The sequence below is a fragment of the Trachemys scripta genome, chromosome 7, assembly GCF_013100865.1.
Source record: "Trachemys scripta elegans isolate TJP31775 chromosome 7, CAS_Tse_1.0, whole genome shotgun sequence".
In the NCBI taxonomy this organism is placed as follows: domain Eukaryota; kingdom Metazoa; phylum Chordata; order Testudines; family Emydidae; genus Trachemys; species Trachemys scripta.
This window is the reverse complement of record NC_048304.1, coordinates 86,507,153-86,525,652: the sequence shown is the minus strand read 5'-3', so window position 1 is coordinate 86,525,652 and position 18,500 is coordinate 86,507,153. Positions and strand designations below refer to the sequence as shown.

The 18,500-nt window shown below is 40.2% G+C and overlaps 1 protein-coding gene across 1 annotated transcript in view; it reads left to right on the top strand.

Annotated features, from left to right (window-relative positions):
• Window positions 1–18,500, top strand: part of MICU1 (mitochondrial calcium uptake 1) — a 180,353-nt gene that overhangs the window by 61,720 nt on the left and 100,133 nt on the right. Inside the window, exons 5-6 of the mRNA XM_034776856.1 lie at window positions 12,723–12,728; window positions 13,674–13,788. Of these exons, the coding sequence (XP_034632747.1) occupies window positions 12,723–12,728; window positions 13,674–13,788 (121 nt within the window). The remainder of the gene's footprint in view (window positions 1–12,722; window positions 12,729–13,673; window positions 13,789–18,500) is intronic.

Below are 18,500 nucleotides of genomic sequence, written 5' to 3'. Positions count from 1 at the left end.
TTCCTGATGTCATTAATTGGTTTTGCTGTGTTGCAATGTTGCATAATATGTAATATTTGTGGGTATTTTATTTTAATTTTGGTTTTGGTTTTTGGTGTAACCAACATTCCCTGATCTTCTTCCCTCTTTCTAACCCTCTCCCCTCTCATCAGGATTTCTGGCAGGTACTGACTTGTCAGCATGTGCTTTAAACAGTTTGTGCTTCAAAACCCATAATATGCACCTTTTTTGTAAAAAGGGACAGTGTATACTTCTGCCTTCCCCCACTCCCTTAAAGTATTTTTTAATTTGTCTCCTTTTTACTTGGCACATAAATAATAGATATTTTTATCTCAAAATATTAAAATTTACATCATGTCAATGAGAATACAGTCCCACGGGTAACTTTTTAATAAGTGTCGTTATTCATGGAAACTGATCATTTGGAGGAACCAGAAGATATTGGTATTCCTCAGTGGTTTGAGCATTGGCCTGCTAAACCCAGGGTTGTCAGTTCAATCCTTGAGGGAGCCATTTAGGGATCACAGCAGGGGGAATCTGTCAGGGACAGTACTTGGTCCTGGTATCTCCATATTATTATTATAAAATGTAGCTACAACATTAGCTAGACTAACTCATAAATAAGACCACACTTTATAAAATTACTTATGGGAAAAGGAAATGACAGACAACAGAGAGCTGTTCTACTTAGCATGCGTGAAGAGAGACCCATACCCATAATAGGAATGAGCAGGTAGAACGAGAGTAATGGCATGCTTGGTATTCAGGTGGCAGCCAGCTACAGAGTTCAAGGAGAGCCCTTCTGAGGTGAATTGGGAAGAACACTCCATTGAAGAGTGTTCTGTTGCTGAGTTACTATTTGTGCCTTATTAAAATGCATTCCTTGTGCCCTATATCATTCTGATCTCAGTGGTGTGGTACAGAAAGAGTTAGAGCAGCCTACCAACAAAAAATGTGTCTGATTTAAATGCAATTATCTGTGTTTAGGTTCTAACACTTGCGTTTCCTAGTGTTTGAGTGAAGAGTTCTTGTTCGTAGGGTCCCCAGAAAACAAAGTAGTCTCTCAGTACACTAGCTTACACTAGTCTGAAAGTGGGCTACATAAATTGCTGTGTGTAGGGACAGTGAGGTGACTTGCTTGAATAAATTAAGCTTATGCTTTATGAAATAGACACAACTGCTTATATATATGATTACTTATCAGAAGGAGGAGAGTCTAGGTGACTTTAATTTCTAGCTTTAAGTTATTTTGTTCTGTTACTCATGCCATCTAAACCAGCTGAGTTATCAAGCCCCTGAATCAAGTGTTAAGGAGGGAAATTTTGTCAACCACTTAGCAATGCTAATGAGCTTTGTACTGATATAACTGTATTTCAGTTATAACTTATTAAGGTGGAGACTTCTTACCCTAAAATAAGTTTAGCTTTTCATTTATAGGTGGAGCAGATACTGCCCCCTGTAGTTAAGATTGCTTGACATTTTCCATTATTTTCAGTGGCTTATAACTTTGCCGAACTAACCATTCCAGTGGGCTGCCTCAGGCTTCTCCCTCTTCTTCTATTTTTTTTTTTAAGTTTCTGCTAAAACCATTGAGCTGTTTCTGAGAACAAGACTGGGGGAAATATGTTGTTTAATGTTTAAAAAAAACTTCTTCCAGCCGTTTCACTAACAAGCTCTCACACCTACATGCTTTGGAACAAGGGCCTGAAATCTGGCAGGTGTGTTGCCCTGGATAAGCCTTTTGTCATCTCTGTGAAAATTTGCTAAAAGTTGGCCAGGTAACAAGCTTTGAAAATTCTCAGTTTGCACATGCTCAGTAGAGATTTGTTAGCGTTTGGCTACTAAACTCTCCAAAGATGCCATCTGCTCTGAGCATGCTCTCTCCTGGACGTGCATAGGTTGAGCAGGACTCCAGGTTGCTGAGGGCTGCTGTGGTGCAGGCACAGGAACTGAGAACAGGGAGAAACTCACCTGTGTTCTCCTTGACTGGCCCAAAGCTGTATTGAGGAAGAGGAGGAGGAAGCAGCTCGGTTTGAATATAGAGGACAGTGGAGAAGAGGGAGAACTGGAGCAGGATGGTGGAGTGGGCGGCAGGAGGCAGAGGGGGAGAGGACTGAGGAGAGCAGGAGCTTGTGTATGTGTGTGTGTGGAGGTGTTTGTGCAGATGTTCAGTTTTATTAAGTGCAGAAGGGAAGTGATCTGGATGTGGAGATATGTGGTTTTGCTAGAAAGCAGGGAGGAGGGTTGCGTACTGGGAGCCAGGTGACGATTTTGGGTTTTATAGAAGCAAGGGTGCAATAGATAGGAAGAGGGGCACAGATCCCCACCCCTCAGACATAAACACTACTACAAATTCAGGATCCTGGTCTTTCAGGTGGGAATGGAAGGACAGGGCCGCCCAGAGGATTCGGGGGCCTGGGGCAAAGCGGGGGAGCTTGTACTCACAGGGCAGCGCTCAGAGTCTGCGGCAGCGGCATTTTGGTGGCGGGGGGCCCTTCAGTGCTGCCGAAGACGCGGAGCAACTGAAGGGCCCCCCGCCGCCGAAATGCCGCCGCTGCAGACTCAGAGCACTGCCGGGTGAGGAAAGGGATTCTTGGCCGGGGCTTGCGGGGCCCAGGGCCTGGGGCAAATTGCCCCACTTGCCTCTCCCCCCCCCCGGGCGGCCCTGTGGAAGGGGGCTGAGTTCTGAGCATGTAATAATACACAAACCAGATCCAGGCTGCCTGCTCCCTGGAACCGAATTGGTGACTGGGGAATCACCAACACAACCAGAGTTCGGGGCAGAGGCTGCAACGAGTCTGCCTAGCCCTGCCTGTGGCTGTCTAGTGCTCAAGCCTCCCCAGAGTTGTATCCTGCATGGGATTGCTGAGACATATCTTGGTCCCTCCCACAGATGGGCAGCTTCATGGAGCAGGCATTGGGCACATGATTATGTGCTCTGGGCCCTACTCGTGGCTGCCCTGGCCCAGCACGTGGAGCCACTGAACAAGGCTAGGCTGCTGAGCTTCCTCTGCTGTTGTGAGGATGGCAAATTCTGCAATGCCGAGTTGCTGGAGCAATACAGTCAATCCTCTCGTCTAGCGTGGGGACCTCTGGGATAAGTGGGATGAGCCCTGGACTGATGGGAGCTCAAAGAGATGATGGCTCCTAAAAGGTGAAGCTCCTGTATCTCTGTGCAATGGGTGGAGCTTCATCTGTGCCCCTGGAGATGGGGGTGCGAACTATGTACCACTGAGCCCCCTCCATACCAGGCACAGAGGGGTCCTGGCCACTGCCCCATAAATGCTGGCCACAAAATCTTTCCGAATGAGAATTTCAGGAACATCTGACAATCCCAGGGAGACTCTCTCATGCTCTGCCTCCCAATTACATGCTGGGCCCCAGGGAGACCTCTCCCTCAAATCACCACCCCCTAGATCACCGCCTTAGGAAAATTCTGGTTGAGCCTCTGGAGGAGAGGCATGGGAACAAGGGGTATGGCAGAGGTTGGATAAGAGGAGATGGGGACAGAGACAAGCTTGGGGGCACAGGCAGAAGGTTTTAGAGTGCACTCTCTCCTCCAGAGCCTGCAGTTGAATCCAGGAGTCTTGAATTGCTACATTCCTCTGCTGTCAGCAAATAGCTGTGAAATCCACTGGTAAAGGAAATTACATTTAAAAAACTGTTAAACGAATGTTAAGGTGGCAAAGTCAAGCATGCAAAAGCTAGCAAATGCCAGAATTAAGGTTTCATATGCAGTTCAGTCCCATTGTGTATATGCATTATGGTAGTCTTTAATGATATGATCACACACTGGTTTTTTCCCTGTCACATTCTGTGAATTGATAGTTTTTCAGTATTTCTTTTTATCTGTATTCATTGTGTGGCTCGAGGCCTTATTTACTGTTCACTTCCTGCTCTCAATACAGAATTATTTTCCTCTTTGGCTTTCCTATAGTGGTCATCGCTGTAGCCAGTAAATGCATCACTACAAATTGCATTGCAAACGTTAATTAATTTATCTTCACAAAACCCCTATGAGGTAAAGAGGTGGTATTATCATCCGCATTTTACATCTGGGGATTCTAAGGCACGGACACATTAAGGTCAATATTGTCAAATGTGTCAATATTAGATGCTAACTTGAGATATCTACATCTTGGTTTTTCAGAGCACTTTGCATTTTATAGCATGTATATTCAGAGCACAGCTCCAATCTCTGTCAATTGCAGCTGTGAGTGCTCAGCATATCTGCAGATGTGGCCTCAGGTGTCTCACACTGGGAATCTAGAATATAAGGAACATGCAAGTGACCACCACCTCCGAAAAGTGTGGTTGAAGTGACTTGTCCAGCATCACAAAGGAGCTCTGTGCCAAAGGCATGGATAGAATCCAATTCTCCAGGGCAGCCTTCAACTTCCTTAACCATGAAACTATCCTTTCTCTTCCAGCAGTTCCCTCTCATTCAATACTCATCTCCCAACTAAAGATAAGCAGGGATCTTAAAGACAACAGCTTCAGTCACTACCAAACTATGAGTAAGGCTACATTTATGTAACAGAGGTCATGGAAGTCATGGAATCCGTGACTTCCAGAGAGCCTCCATGACATTTGGGGCTGCGGGACTCAGGAGCTGGCAGCCAGCAGGGCCCTGGCAGGGTTCCAGTGACAGGTTACACCACTGACAGGTGACGGGACCCCCTGCAAGGTTCCAGCGACAGACTCCTAAGGGGGCCCTCCTCAGGTTTCCAGCGACGGGCAACAGCCTCGGGGAGGGGAACACATCAGACGAGCGGCTGGGGGTGTCCTATTTTCTCTTTGGGAAATACGGTCACTCTGCAGTTCCCAGACGCTCTGGCTGGCAGGGGAAACCATGGAGCTGCAGCAGCAAAAGTCAGATAGGTCACAGCCTCCGTGAATTTTTGTTTATTGCCCGTGGACCTGTCCGTGACTTTTACAAAAAATAACCAGGACAAAATCTTAGCCTTAACCAGGATTCATTCCCTGAGCAGTGCCCATTCCTGTGCATTGAATGAGGTTGGAAAAAACAGTATGTGATCTCGTAACTAAAGACTTAATCAAATGCAACTGCACAAGGGGGACAAGATGAGTGAGGTAATAGCTTTTGTTGGTCCAACTTGTCTTTCTCACCAACAGAAGTTGGTCTAAGAAAAGCTACTCCCTCACCCACCTAGTCTCTCTAATATCCTGGGACTGACATTTCTACAACTACACTGCAATGCACAAGTGGATCAAACTAAGGTTGCACAGTCAACCTTAGTACTTTCATTTCCTAATTTTTGAGTGTTTAATTTTGCAACCTTAACATACTTTTTGGATGTAATTTATCTATAGACCAGTTCTGAGATACTGCTTAGCACATTTTACATTAGGCAGCAGAGACACTCTTTACACCTTTCTTTACATCTTTCCAAATTAGCATGAGGCGGCCAAAAAGGCCAGTGGCTTTATTCTCTTTAATGCACCAAGCAGGGAGTTGGGGAATTGGAACTTTTGTTCTTGGCAGTAGAAAAGCTCTTCACCTCAAAGTTCTAGGCACACATTCTGATAAGGTCTGTATCATTTTTATAATTCAATAATTTTTATTAATAAAGGCTTATGAAGACAGGTCTATAATTGATAAACGAGAACTTCTCACCACTGATCAATGCTTTTTTGATCATTCCTGAGAGATCTTGAAAGCCTAACCGTATCTTCAGCACTGAGTTGTTGGCCCTTTTAGATGGGTGAAAAATAGCCCTTCACAGATGAAAGATTGTATTTGTTACGTTCTTTGTGTGATGTTTTTGCAGTACCCTGTGGTACATTGAAAATGTTGGCACTTATAGCCTAAAAAATAGCTTAATGGTGAGAATTAAACTAACCCTTATTCTTAAGGAACTATTGCTAAACTGCAATGATGGTGCAATGTAGCTCTAAACCAAAGAGTAAATTACTTTGTTTGAAAAGGAAGTGTATATTTGGTATAATGATATAAGCCTTGTTAAAATGGCACAAGTTTGCATCAATTTTGAGTCCTGGAGACCTCCACCAGTGGGAAATCGAAGTATAGACTGTCCCTTTTCAGAGGCATTTCCTTCTTGCTTTTCTAGCAGGGGTTTCTTCCTTGCATGTCCAGTTCCTGCTGCCTGTGAACGTCTTGGAAAGTTTGTGTTTTTTCTCTTGACTGCATAGAATGCTGGCCTTGCATTTCAGGTGCGGTTTGTTTAACAGTGATGGATATTTACCGTGTTGCTGAGAGGAGTATCTGTAAATTTCTTTCTCCAGTCTCAGGAGACCACCAATAGTAATGGTAGCTGCTTAACTCTTGATTCTCCTGAAAATGTCTAAATTAACATTTAGAGGAAAAAAGTCCAGGGAAAGGTTTTATGTCTAATCTTCAGATATATCCTAAAGATAAAAGATTTACATTAAAATTCTTTCCATTAGTATGTGCTACTCAAAGATAAGCCAAAGTGCTTTCCTGACTAAAATAAAGAATACATGAGTGTGTATTTTCCTAACTTTTCTAAGCTACTTTTTAATATTCTGATACCTCTGAATTTAACATTCAGAACCCGTTTTTGCTTATATAAAGATACAAGATGAATGTTCTAGAACCTGCAGACAGTGCTACTATAGTAAACTTTTCCACTATATACAAAGGCTTAAAATTCAACTACAAAATTCACTATGCAATGAAATGCTTCATAAGACTTAAGCTTGAGCAATTTTTTTTATTTTCAGACTTAAAAAAACTAGACCATCCTTATGTAACATTGATTGTGAAATATATTGCTTTTTAAAAAGTCAATAAAAAGGAAAAAACAATTACTGGGATATTTTTTTTTTCATCTGTCCTTGCTTCAGGGTACACTGCAGGATCTATCTGCTTAGTTTTGCCTTTGACTGAACAAGGCTGTGCTCTGGACTCTTCAATCTGAAGGACTTTTTTTAATGGCTGTTTTAACTGGATAGTCAGGCGCCAAGGTGATGAGTGCCACTTATAAATCTCTAAATGGCTTTGATACTTTAGAATTTGAACAGCATTTTATCTGATGATGTAGTATCAGTCTTTTGGTATTTTCAAAACAGAAATATGTCCTTGATATTAATATTTGAAAACATGGCTACTGGGTATTTAACTCATAACTTTCATGGGAATTTCATAACTGTTTTTCTTTATGTACATGTACAGCTTTGTACATGCCCTAAGAGAGGCACTGTTACAGAATATCTGCTCAAATGACCTTTTAGAAGAACTGTCTTAGTATAAGTTTACACAGATCTAGGGCTGCACTGTCTGTGAAGGAGTTTTACTTGTTGGAGTAAGCAATGTGCATTTACCCAGGCTCTGTCTAGACTAGACTAAATAGGAGACACATTTGCACATTCTGAATGCTGCTGAGCACTATTGAGTTGACCAGGATCCGCTAATATTTTTTAAAGGAGTCTATCTTGGTCTAAGCTAGATGCTATGTGGAAATGAAAAATGTGCTAATTAAAATGTGTTGACTAACATGATTCTAAAACATTGCCTATTTTCCTGGTCTAGCTGTGCTCACAGATCGCTATCTGTTTGTTTTATTTAAATGGACGCTGCCAGTCAGTAGGGGCCTAGGAAGGTAAAATACCAAGCAGCACCCCAGAACTAATTGTGTACAGTTTACAGGTATATTGCTATGTAACTTTGTGCATGTATGAACGTAAGCGATTTTTTTAAAATTGAGAAATCTTAAGTCCTTGGTACTGATTGGATGTGATTTCAGAGAACCTTAAACGGCGACTTTAAAAAACAGGCAATTTGTCTAAAAAGGAAATGAAAGAGAAAATCATCCTCGTGGGATTTCTGCAAGGGATTTTGCTTTGGATTAGAAAGAAGTTTGTTTGACAAATGTCCCTTTGATTCCCGTACATATCTGTGAAGGATTGCTTTCTTTTAGTACTGTAGTACTTTTTTAAATCTAAAACACAGAAAATAATAAATTAAAATGCAAAAATGCTGAAGGTCTAACTTTAACCGTACAAAATCCAGGAAATTCAGAGCAAAGGCTGGTATGCTGTAATTTATCCTGATGGACATCAAAATTGATACAGATTTAGATATCTCTACAATATGTGGGCCTCTGAGACAGATGAGCGATACTGTTTCGGTCTTGATCCTGAATACCCTTGTTGTAAAGCTTCAAATCAAAACATTTCTAAGTCTTTTTTTCCCTGTGTGAATATTCATAGCTGTCTATATGAAAGAAAGGGTTATAACATTTTAGTGTCTGTGTTGAATAGTCCATAGAACTAAAGGTGGTCAGTTGGGACTGAAAGGGAATTTGCTTTATGGCAAGCTGAAATTTACAGTATCTTAAGCAGTCATTTTTCATAGATGGATACACAGTTTCTGTAATTGTAAAGAATTAAAAAGGGAATAAAAACGTAATCTCAACAGCTATTGTAAATCAAAAATGGTTAAGGTTGAACTATAGTCTGTCAATTTACAAACAAAAATCCCATTTCTGGGTGAAATTACTAATTTCATTACATGCACTAAGCTTTGTTATTTTGGAAGGGGGAAACTGTGAAGTGATTGCTTGAGATGCACAACATTTTGATGCTTTGATGCACATGGGCCCAAAGTGGGTATTGAAACATAAGCATTAATTGCATGGATAAACTTGCTGAATGTACGTCTCCATCCCCTAGGATGAAATACAAACTGTCATTTTAAATGACTTGCCAAACTGCTTTCTTCCAAAAGCAGCACATTAAATGTTGTTTGTTAAATTGTTTTTGAAATGCAAAATGAAATGGTGCTGCAGGGGTTTATTTAGATTAGCTTTTTAAATGCAATTGAGGTCAACATTGAAATTCACAGAATTTTCTGACTTTGTGGAGAAGACATAAGTAAATCTGACAAAAGATATAGCTTTTTTTTTTTTTTTTTTAGATATTCATTTATCTAAATATTAGATGACATGTATACTTTGATCTTTTAACTATAAATTATACCTGGCAACAGCCAGAGCACTAGTTTCTCTTATTGCCCCTCCACTGGCATTCTAACAGGGTGGCAGTGCAGATGCCTATGCTGGGCAGTATGCCAGAAGATTCCAAGTACTGTGACTTCACCACCAAGTCCCTTTTATATAACACTCTGGACTTCTCTCCTGAATGAGCCCTGACGGATATGATTTTTTGCTCCTAACTTAAAAAACCAAAAAGCTCCAGAGGGCATAGAAAGTGAGGTGGGGGAAAGGTACCAAGTTGGGTTTTACATGAAATCTAAGTTCTGGTTTGGTTTAACTGACATGAATTTGTCTGCAACTGAAAACTGTCCCATCATTTGGCATTCATTGCTCAAGAGAGGGCCAGACCTGTCCAGGGGCTAGTGTGTGGCAAGTCAACATCAAGATGCACTGGCAGAATATGAGAGGAAGCTTGCGTAATACTTCTCAATGCTTTGCTTGATTGCAGCCTCTGTATGTGTCATTTGAGAGCTAAAAATCAAAAATTCTTTTGAGGAAAAAAGGAAAAAAATCAACATCCCTGCCCCCCTCCACTTTCATTAGCTGAGATCAGAGTAAGAAAAATCAAACATTTTTCTTGACCTTATATTTGTCAGGCTTTTGACTGAGTTTATAAAGGTGGGGAAACAATTTCCATATTTTTCTGTTTGACTACCAAAATGACTGCTCAAAACTCCTGGCTAAATGATGGGATTGCTTTTCTGGTGTTTATAGCAACACACACAACACTCTGGAAAGCAAGAAAATACATCAGTGTTAATAGTGGCCTTAAAATGACTTTTTTCTTCCATTATATTAAATTGTCATTCCTGGATCTTCTTGTTGCTAGAAAGCCTAAATTTTATGGGATAGACTGAGCTTCCTTTTTTAAGTGTAGATAAACCTTTCAGCTGCATGGTCAATGTTTAGCAAAGTTTGTAAGATCAATTGACGGTATGAATCTGTTTGATAGAAATTACTGAGTTAGACACATCTTCACTGAATATACACAGACTTGCTTGTAATGAAATAAATTATGTATTTGATTTGCACATGTATATGTATGCTTGTTTGTATGTTTTGTCTAATGTGATTCACTGCTTGATAAAAATGATTATAAATATTTTTACAGTGCATTGCTCACTTGTGAATTCCCAACTGTGAATGTTCTTTAGGCAATGTATGATCTTAACTGGTTGCTCGGTTTTATGAATATATTTTACATAAGGTTGAAACATTTTTTAATTTGTTTGAAAATTCTTAACTCAAGCACATGAAATTTGAAGGTTGTACTGAAATTGTACAGATAACTAATCATGACAATTGTAAAGATGACTCATTGCCTAAAGAGTTTTAATTTTGCTTTTCTTTCTGTAATTTTTCTGTTTTAATTCCTCATGTTAACCTTTCAGCTGTAATATAACTCATGCTATGTTGAAACGAAACAGCAGAAGAAATAGACTGCACAAAAGGTGTTGATGGCATTGACTAGAAGTCAAAGCTTTATAGACAAGAGGAAGTATATTTTAATAGAGAGAGAATTGGGTATTGATTTTGTGCCTTTAACGTCATTAGGTTTTACAGCATTTCAGAAAGAGTTTTAAACAACCCATGTGATGCTTTTTCATAGCTTGTGGTGTTCAGAATCCTTGAGGCAACTTTGAATCTAGTATTGTCTTTAGTTTTAGATACTGATACGTTTTTCTTCGATAGGTGAGCAAACAAATGCGGAAAAGGCCCAGGAAAATCCTCTGTTGGGTCACATTGTAAAATATATGGATACAGTTCCATTTATTTGTCTCTTACACATTCCTCTATTAACTTCACCGGTAATTTTCAGTTAAACTTTCAACCTTTTATCTTCAATGTGCATACTTGGCTAAACTCTAACAGTACAAGAAAGTCAGTCCTTGGAGATTGTTTCATTTCTGGCACATCTGATAGGCTGTATCTTGTTTCACAACAGGGAGTGCAGTTCTCCTACCCTCAGATAGTGTTAAACTCTGTCCTGCTGGTTTGGATGGGATCGCCATTTTAAAATCCAGTTTAACTAAGTGTGGTCTACCCTTTGTTTTAGCACCAATTGACTGCATTTCATTAAGATGGGTATTTAAACCTTACCCTGTCTATGCCTGCAGAACAACAGCGCTCAACTACAGTTGGGGAGCTATGTTTGGCGTTAGTCTCTTGAAAAATCCACTTGCTCAAAGCTAGAAGGAAGTTTTTCCTATGCATGTGTAATCAACTTCTGCAGGTTATAAGCTTTCATTTAAAATAACTTGAAACTTTCAGCACCTCTTTGGAGAATATCTTCCAAATGTTTTGTGGAAGTAAACAAAATATACATGATGGACAAAAATACAAGCAGTTTTTTTAATATGCTCACTCCTTTCCAAAAAATAGTGACAATAGAACAGTCTGAACATCCCATTATACAAAATTACATCTCTTTTTGGCAAATAGACTTTGTTCTTGCTACACTGAAATTGGTGTTAAAGCTCCCAATAACTTGAATAGGATCAGAATTAGGCCACGTGGTGGTAGCATGCATTAGTCTCCCATGTTTATACCTAACCTCTGACAAATAGTAGTAGATTAAGTAGGTTTTTAAAAATAGATATGTTCTTCAAGTGAGAATATTTTTGTACCCTTTCTATCTATAACATTTGTATTTCCGAGAAGATTTAACTTAAAACTAGATTTTTTTCATGTGCTTTTAGCCCATTCACATAGCTTTTAATTTATAAGGAACTTTCCCAGCCTTTAATATTAAATAAAAGCCAACTTTAAATTCATAGATTTTAATTGTTATGAGTATTATTAATTTATCTCCAAATATACTGCATACAGTATATAGTGTTTGTTAATCCTTTCTCTGTAAATACTCCACATTTATCAGGGTGTCGGTAGCTGGTTTGTAGTGAGCTCTGCTAAAGATAAATGCAAAGACAGAGCCAATAAATATTATGAGTGGGCTATACCATTGAGGGATACAGCAACCATGACAATAATCCAAGAAAATGATTGCAAAAAAATTCACTAGCTTTTAACTCGAGCTTCCTTTGCGTTCAGAGAGAACTAGAGGCTGATTATTTGTCTTCAGCATAATCAGCACTATGTGGGTGTTTCTGGGTAGAGTTTGACTTAAGTTTGTATATATAGCAAAAATATTTCTTTAATGAAAAGAAAACACAGCCTGATGTACTGTGATAATGTATTGCTAATACCTTTTCAAAGTGGATGCATTGATAAATGCTTCTGCTGATTTGTGGAGGTTTACCTCACTTCACATTCTTAACAACTCCAAGTCTTCAAAATAAGAGCTACTGCTATATTTGATCAGTAGAGCTGAGTTTAATTGGAAATTGTATATTTGCTGATCAATATGATGACTTTTTTTCTCTTGTGGTTTCCAAGCCAGATATTTGCCAAATTTTCATCTAAATTATTAGGCAAACTAATCTCCAATCTGCTGTCAAGTAGAATGGTGAGTTCTTTCAAATATAACTGAACAAGAAATAGCTGTAGATGGTGGGTCTGAACCTTCAACTCAGTATCAATTCTTGCTGGAATTTATACCTAGGCTTCATAGCAGTGTATATTTTCAGCAAATAGCTAGTTGCTGCAAATCTTTCTTGATTTTGCAAGTCTAACAGATCAATTCATTTTGATGTTTTGTGAACTTATCTTGTTGGTTAACCAATTTTCTTTCCTTTATCTTGAATATGATGGGATCTTCACTAGACAGAGGTAACAGATGGGGGCACTTGTGTAGCTGGACCTTCGTGTGGCGGTGTTTTTGTTGTTTTTTGTTTCATAATACTGTTGCTAAATTAAGCTTGCATTGTTTCTGCTTCTGTGCTTGCATGATCAGATATGAATTAACCTCACTGTACTTAATGTTTTTATATTAATTTTCTTTCCCGCTGTATGTGCGTGTGCGTGCGTGTGTATTTTCTAAATGGTTCACCACTATGAAATTCAATATCCAGCCTCTAACACAGTTCTATGGGTCCTTTTCAGTCTTTAAAGCTTCAGTGGATCAGTCCCTCAGTGGCTTTCAGCTTAGAAGTGAGATCAGCTGATAAAATATATGTAGTGTGCTCTTCTAATCAAAAAGTGTCCCGTTATCTTAAAAGTTGCATGCATTCATGCAGGAATTTTGACTCTAGTGGTTGTCTTTACCAAACAAATGCTTGGGTTATACTAACGTTTTATCAGGTAACTACATTTTTGGGAAACTATCAGATATTAAAACCAAACTGCTTTAAGCTATTGTTAAACTAAACAACTATAATAGAAATAAAACACTTTGGAATAAAACTCATTATGGCTGTCATTTTAATTCTGCTGTAAAGAGCCTAGATTATATAGTACCATTATTCGCTAGAGAATTTAGACAACACAAAACAAAAAGCACATCATATGTTGTTTCTATCTCTGTACTAGACTAAAGATGCTAAGTTTATTGGCCAGTTCCAGTTTGTGCTTTATTTGAAACAAAAAACACTAGTTCTGATAGATTTGAAGTCTGGAAAAGGTCCATTGAATTTGAATGGTAATAGGAGGGATATGTTCATAAAAAAAAAAAAGCTCGTTGGCAATGATATAAATGATACAGTTCCTCTTTGTTAAGTGTTTAATTGAGTCTTTTATTTTCTTTCTTTGGGGTGTGTGGTTGGATCTGTAAAATAGAAGTTATCCCAAGAACGAGAGAAGTTTGCTGATGAAGACAGTATATTTTATACACTTGGAGAATGTGGACTCATCTCTTTTTCTGACTACATCTTCCTCACTACAGTTCTCTCCAGTAAGTATTGTCTATTTTTCTGTAATCTGTTATCACTTGATTCTTTATATTTTTTTAAATGTTTACCACTGATGCAATTTTTCTGTTATGACATGTACATTGGATAATTTTTCCTAAAAGGGATTCTGTTGACTACTTGAATCAAGAGTTGAATGAATAATTGGTAATGAATTCAACTTGTGACATTAAAGTGCCACAAGTACTCCTCGTTCTTTTTGCTAACACAGACTAACACGGCTACTAACTTTTTCAGAGTTAGCCCAAGATTTTGCAGTATGTCCACTAGCAAATTGTGACTTCTTCATATTTATTCATTATTTTAAATTATTGAGCCTAACTTTATGAATATTGATTATTTTTGGCTTCCTGTTCAAAATTAAAAATTCTAGCGGAGTTCCTGATTTGTGATTGACCATATTAGTCTAGATTGGGGCGGGCAAACTTTTTGGCCCAAGGGCCGCATCGGGTTTCGTATATTGTATGGAGGGCCTGTTAGGGGAGGGGGTCGTGGCCCGGCCCCCATCTCCTATCCTCCCCCCTGGACTCCTGCCCCATCCAATCCGTCCTGTTCACTGACGGCTCCCCTGGGACCCCTGCCCCATCCACACACCCCCGTTCCCTGTCCCCTGACTGCCCCTGGATCCCGCTGCCCCATCCAACCCCTCCTCTCATTCCTGACAGCCCCCCCCCTCCCCCCCGGGACCCCTGCCCTATCCAACCACTCCTTCTCCCTGTGCCCTGGCTTCCCCCAGAACCCCTGCCCCTGACTGCCCCCTGCTGCCCCATCCAACCCCTCCTCCTTCCTAACTGCCCCCCCGGGACCCCTGCCCCCATTCAACCCCCTGTTCTCCCCCGACCCCTATCCACACCCCCATCTCCTGACCACCACCCCGAACTCCCCTGCCCTCTATCCAACCCCCCCTGCTCTGTGCCCTCTTACCGCGCTGCCTGGAGCACCAGTGGCTAGCGGCGCTACAGCCACGCCACGCTGCCCGGCTGGAGCAGGGCCACACCGCTGCTGCCACCACGCAGCACAGAGACTGGGTCTGGCCGGGCTCTGCAGCTGCACCACCCCAGGAGCTCACAGCCCCACCCACCCAGAGCATTGTGTCGGTGGCGGGGCAAGCTGAGGCTGTGGGGGAGGGGGAACAGCAGGGGAGTGGCCAGGGGCTAGCCTCCCGGGCCAGGAGCATGGGGGCGGGCAAGACAGTCCCACGAGCCGGATGTGTTTGCCCACCTCTGGTCTAGATAAACATAACTTGTATTTTCAGGTTTGCAATTCATTTTTTGTAAGTATTAGAATGTGCAAGCTTAAAATTCACTTTCCTGGTGCATTTGTTCTTGTAAACTCAGTCACCTGAATGCTAGTGGATAACGAACCCAGAAGGCGTGTAAAAACAGTTGAAATGAATTGTCCAAAGATTTAAACAAATAATTTTTTTTTATTATTCACTCTGCTCCAAACTCAGTATATGACATCTTGTAATCTGCTCAAAGAATGTCCTCTGGGTTCTAAATAACAAGAGCTAAAATAAAAGCCTTTCTATTATTTCTATTGGCAAGAAATATACAAACAATAGCCGCTCTTAATACAAGACAGTATTTCTGTCCTCTTATAACTGTGGAGCAAAAAATAATGGACTTTGTTTCCAGAGCTGTACTGATCTCTTTTGATAATGTTGGTGCATATAAGGGGGAAGTAAAGAGAAATTCTATGTTAATTTTCAGTTCTGTTAGAAAAACACAAGGAAGAAAATTATTATTTGCCTAATGAAATGAGACGGAATTTATTTTCAGACTTCCAAGAGAAGTAATTATAAACCCTACAAAATAAAACTGTCCCTCTTTAATCCTCGTATTTGCCTAATATGTGATGAGCTGAGAAGAAAAAATAGTTGTTTAGTTCAAACTTTATTCTAAACACACTTTTAAAAACTGTTTTGTTCTAATCAGTCAATGAATGTTGTCATCAGGTGGGGAAAAAAAGACAATACAAATGTGTGTAATGCATAGAGCCTATGGAACAGTACAGCATAACTTTTTCATGTTACATTCTGAAACATTGCTCTTACAAAGTGAAAATGATTATATTAAATTAGTAAATTAAATATGATCTTTCCAGAGTATAAGTTATACAGGTAATTCTTAAGTCAGTTTGGTAACAAAATAGATCTTGAAACTGTGTGACCATAGAGCCTATAAAGATGAACATCAGTAAATAACATTAGCTTGAGCCTGGTACTGTTCTGTGAAATTTTCATCTACTTGTCTTTTACTGAAGTTCAGTCCTGACTTTATCATTCTTGCCATTCCTGTCTTGGGTGAATAGAAGACTAGGATGAGGTCACCAAAATTATGTTGACTTCATACCTCAGCAAGGATTTCAACTCTTATCTTTACAGGTGAAAAGCTTATACAACTAACACATTACATCTTGGAATACAGTCTGTTGTCATTCAAAAAAATTCTGGGAGGGGCAAATTTGTGTCTAGCATATAGAATGTTATATGTGATTATACTGTATCCTGCAAAATCTGGGGGAGCAAAAAGTGGAAGACATAGTGGAACAATTCTATGACCTATGGATTAGTTGAGGCACAGCGGCGGGGCAAACCAAGGTTGGGGGGAGCTGTCCCCTTTGCTTCATAGCACATGATGCTCCTGCATACAGTACTTACAAACAGGTGGAAGTTCCTCGGATCATGTATGCTCTGTGTCCTTTCCAAACTCTGTGGTCTGTAGATGATCAGACATTTGGGAGTTCCCTGTGACTGTTTCAATGAAAGTAGCCTAGGAAAAAGGCAGTGGCATAGCAAACTCTTCTAGTTTTAAATTCCTTTCTCTTTGATGATAAATCCTGCAAATGAACATGCCCACCAGTCTTTGGGATGGTAGAAAGAGGTCTGATGACAACCAGTGGGTCTGATTATAAATGTTTTGAGGGAAGGGAAAGGATTTCCTCTCTCCCTTACTATTGGTCTTTTAGGTGTATTCACAGGTGGTTTTATGGGTCACTTTGTAATGGGCAGCAGAGTTTGTAGAAAAGAAGAAAACGGAAACTTTGCAAAAATGTCTTCTGGGAGGCTTATGGTAACACAAGGTATGTTTTTGCCATGTGGCCTACGTTGAGTTAAGCTTTAAAAAAAAAAAGTAGTATCCCGAGGAATCACCAACTACCACAAGCCCCCAAGATTTTAGCGCAAAAAAAAAAAAACCTCTTTCAAACAAACCAGGTACCCTGTGGCAAATTAGAAAACTTAATGTTATGTCACTTTCTGTATCCTTTGTCTAGGGCCCTCCCAAATTCTCAGCCATGAAAAACGTGTCACGGACTGTGAAATCTGGTCTTTTGTGTGCTTTTACCCTATACTATACAGAGACCAGCGTTTCTCAAACTGGGGGTCCTGACCCAAAAGGGAGTTGCTATATTATTGGGGGGTCACAGTATTGCCATCCTTACTTCAGTGCTGCCTTCAGAGCTGGGTGGCCAGAGAGTGGCAGCTATTGGCCGGGTGCCCAGCTCTGAAGGTGATGCCTCACCTTCAGCAGTGCAGAAGTAAGGGTGGCAATACTGTACCAAGCCACCCTTATGTCTGTGCTGCTACCTTCAGAACTGGGTGGCTGGAGAGTGGCAGCTGCTAACTGAAGGTCCAGCTCTGCAGGCAACAGCACAGAAGTAAGGGCGCAATGCCATGCCATGCCATCCTTACTTTGGTGCCGCTGCTGGCAACGGCTCTGCCTTCGGAGCTGAGCTTCCAGCCAGCAGCTGCTGCTCTCCAGCTGTCTTGTTCTGAAGGCAGCGCCGTTGCCAGCAGCAGCGCAGAAGTAAGGGTAGCAGTAACGCAACTCCCCCTACAATAACCTTGCAATCCCCCAACTCCTTGTTGGGTCTGGACCCTGACAATTACAACACTCTGAAGTTGCAGATTTAAATAGCTGAAATCATGAAATCTATGATTTTTAAAATCCTATGACCATAACATTGACCAAAATTGACCTGAATTTAGCATGGCCCTATTTATGTCTCTTGATAATTTACATTGTACTTCAGTAATCTAACTAGTTCTTGACATGCTCTCTAATCAAGCAAACAAAATAGAACAAAAATATGGAATATAATTTTAAATTCTTAATCTAATAAAAATCTCATTTATAGTAAGTCACAACATAATTTAGAGTTCAAAAAAATTCCCAACATAAGACAAATTGAAGATACAATTAAATAAAGTAAAAAGACTACTAAATACTAAAAATTTGCCATTGCTGCTTTCTGCAATGGATTTTTACTAATATAACCAGCAGAATAAAACCATGAAATCCGGTCTAAATAGTCTGGGGGGAGCCCATCACCGCTATACTTAAAACTGTTGTTGGGGTTAGAAATCAGGTTCTGATCACTTTGCTCAACTCATCGCTGACCATTAGTGAGAATCTTCAAAAACTAATTGAAGTGGAAGAAAATTAAGGTACTTCGTACTATTATCTGCCTCTTCAGCCTGGCAGCTTGACCCCTCTGGCATCCAAACATCACCCTGTCCCCATCCTAACTACTCAAACTCTACTTGCTATGATTTTTTACTTTGACCTAATGGGTATCATTCACAGTTCCTGAATTCCATTTATGAGGAGTATTTCTAATAGGCCACAGTAAATGAATTCAAGTATTCTTTCCGTATTGCTGCAGAGCACATCAGTTGGCTTCGGTTAAAATG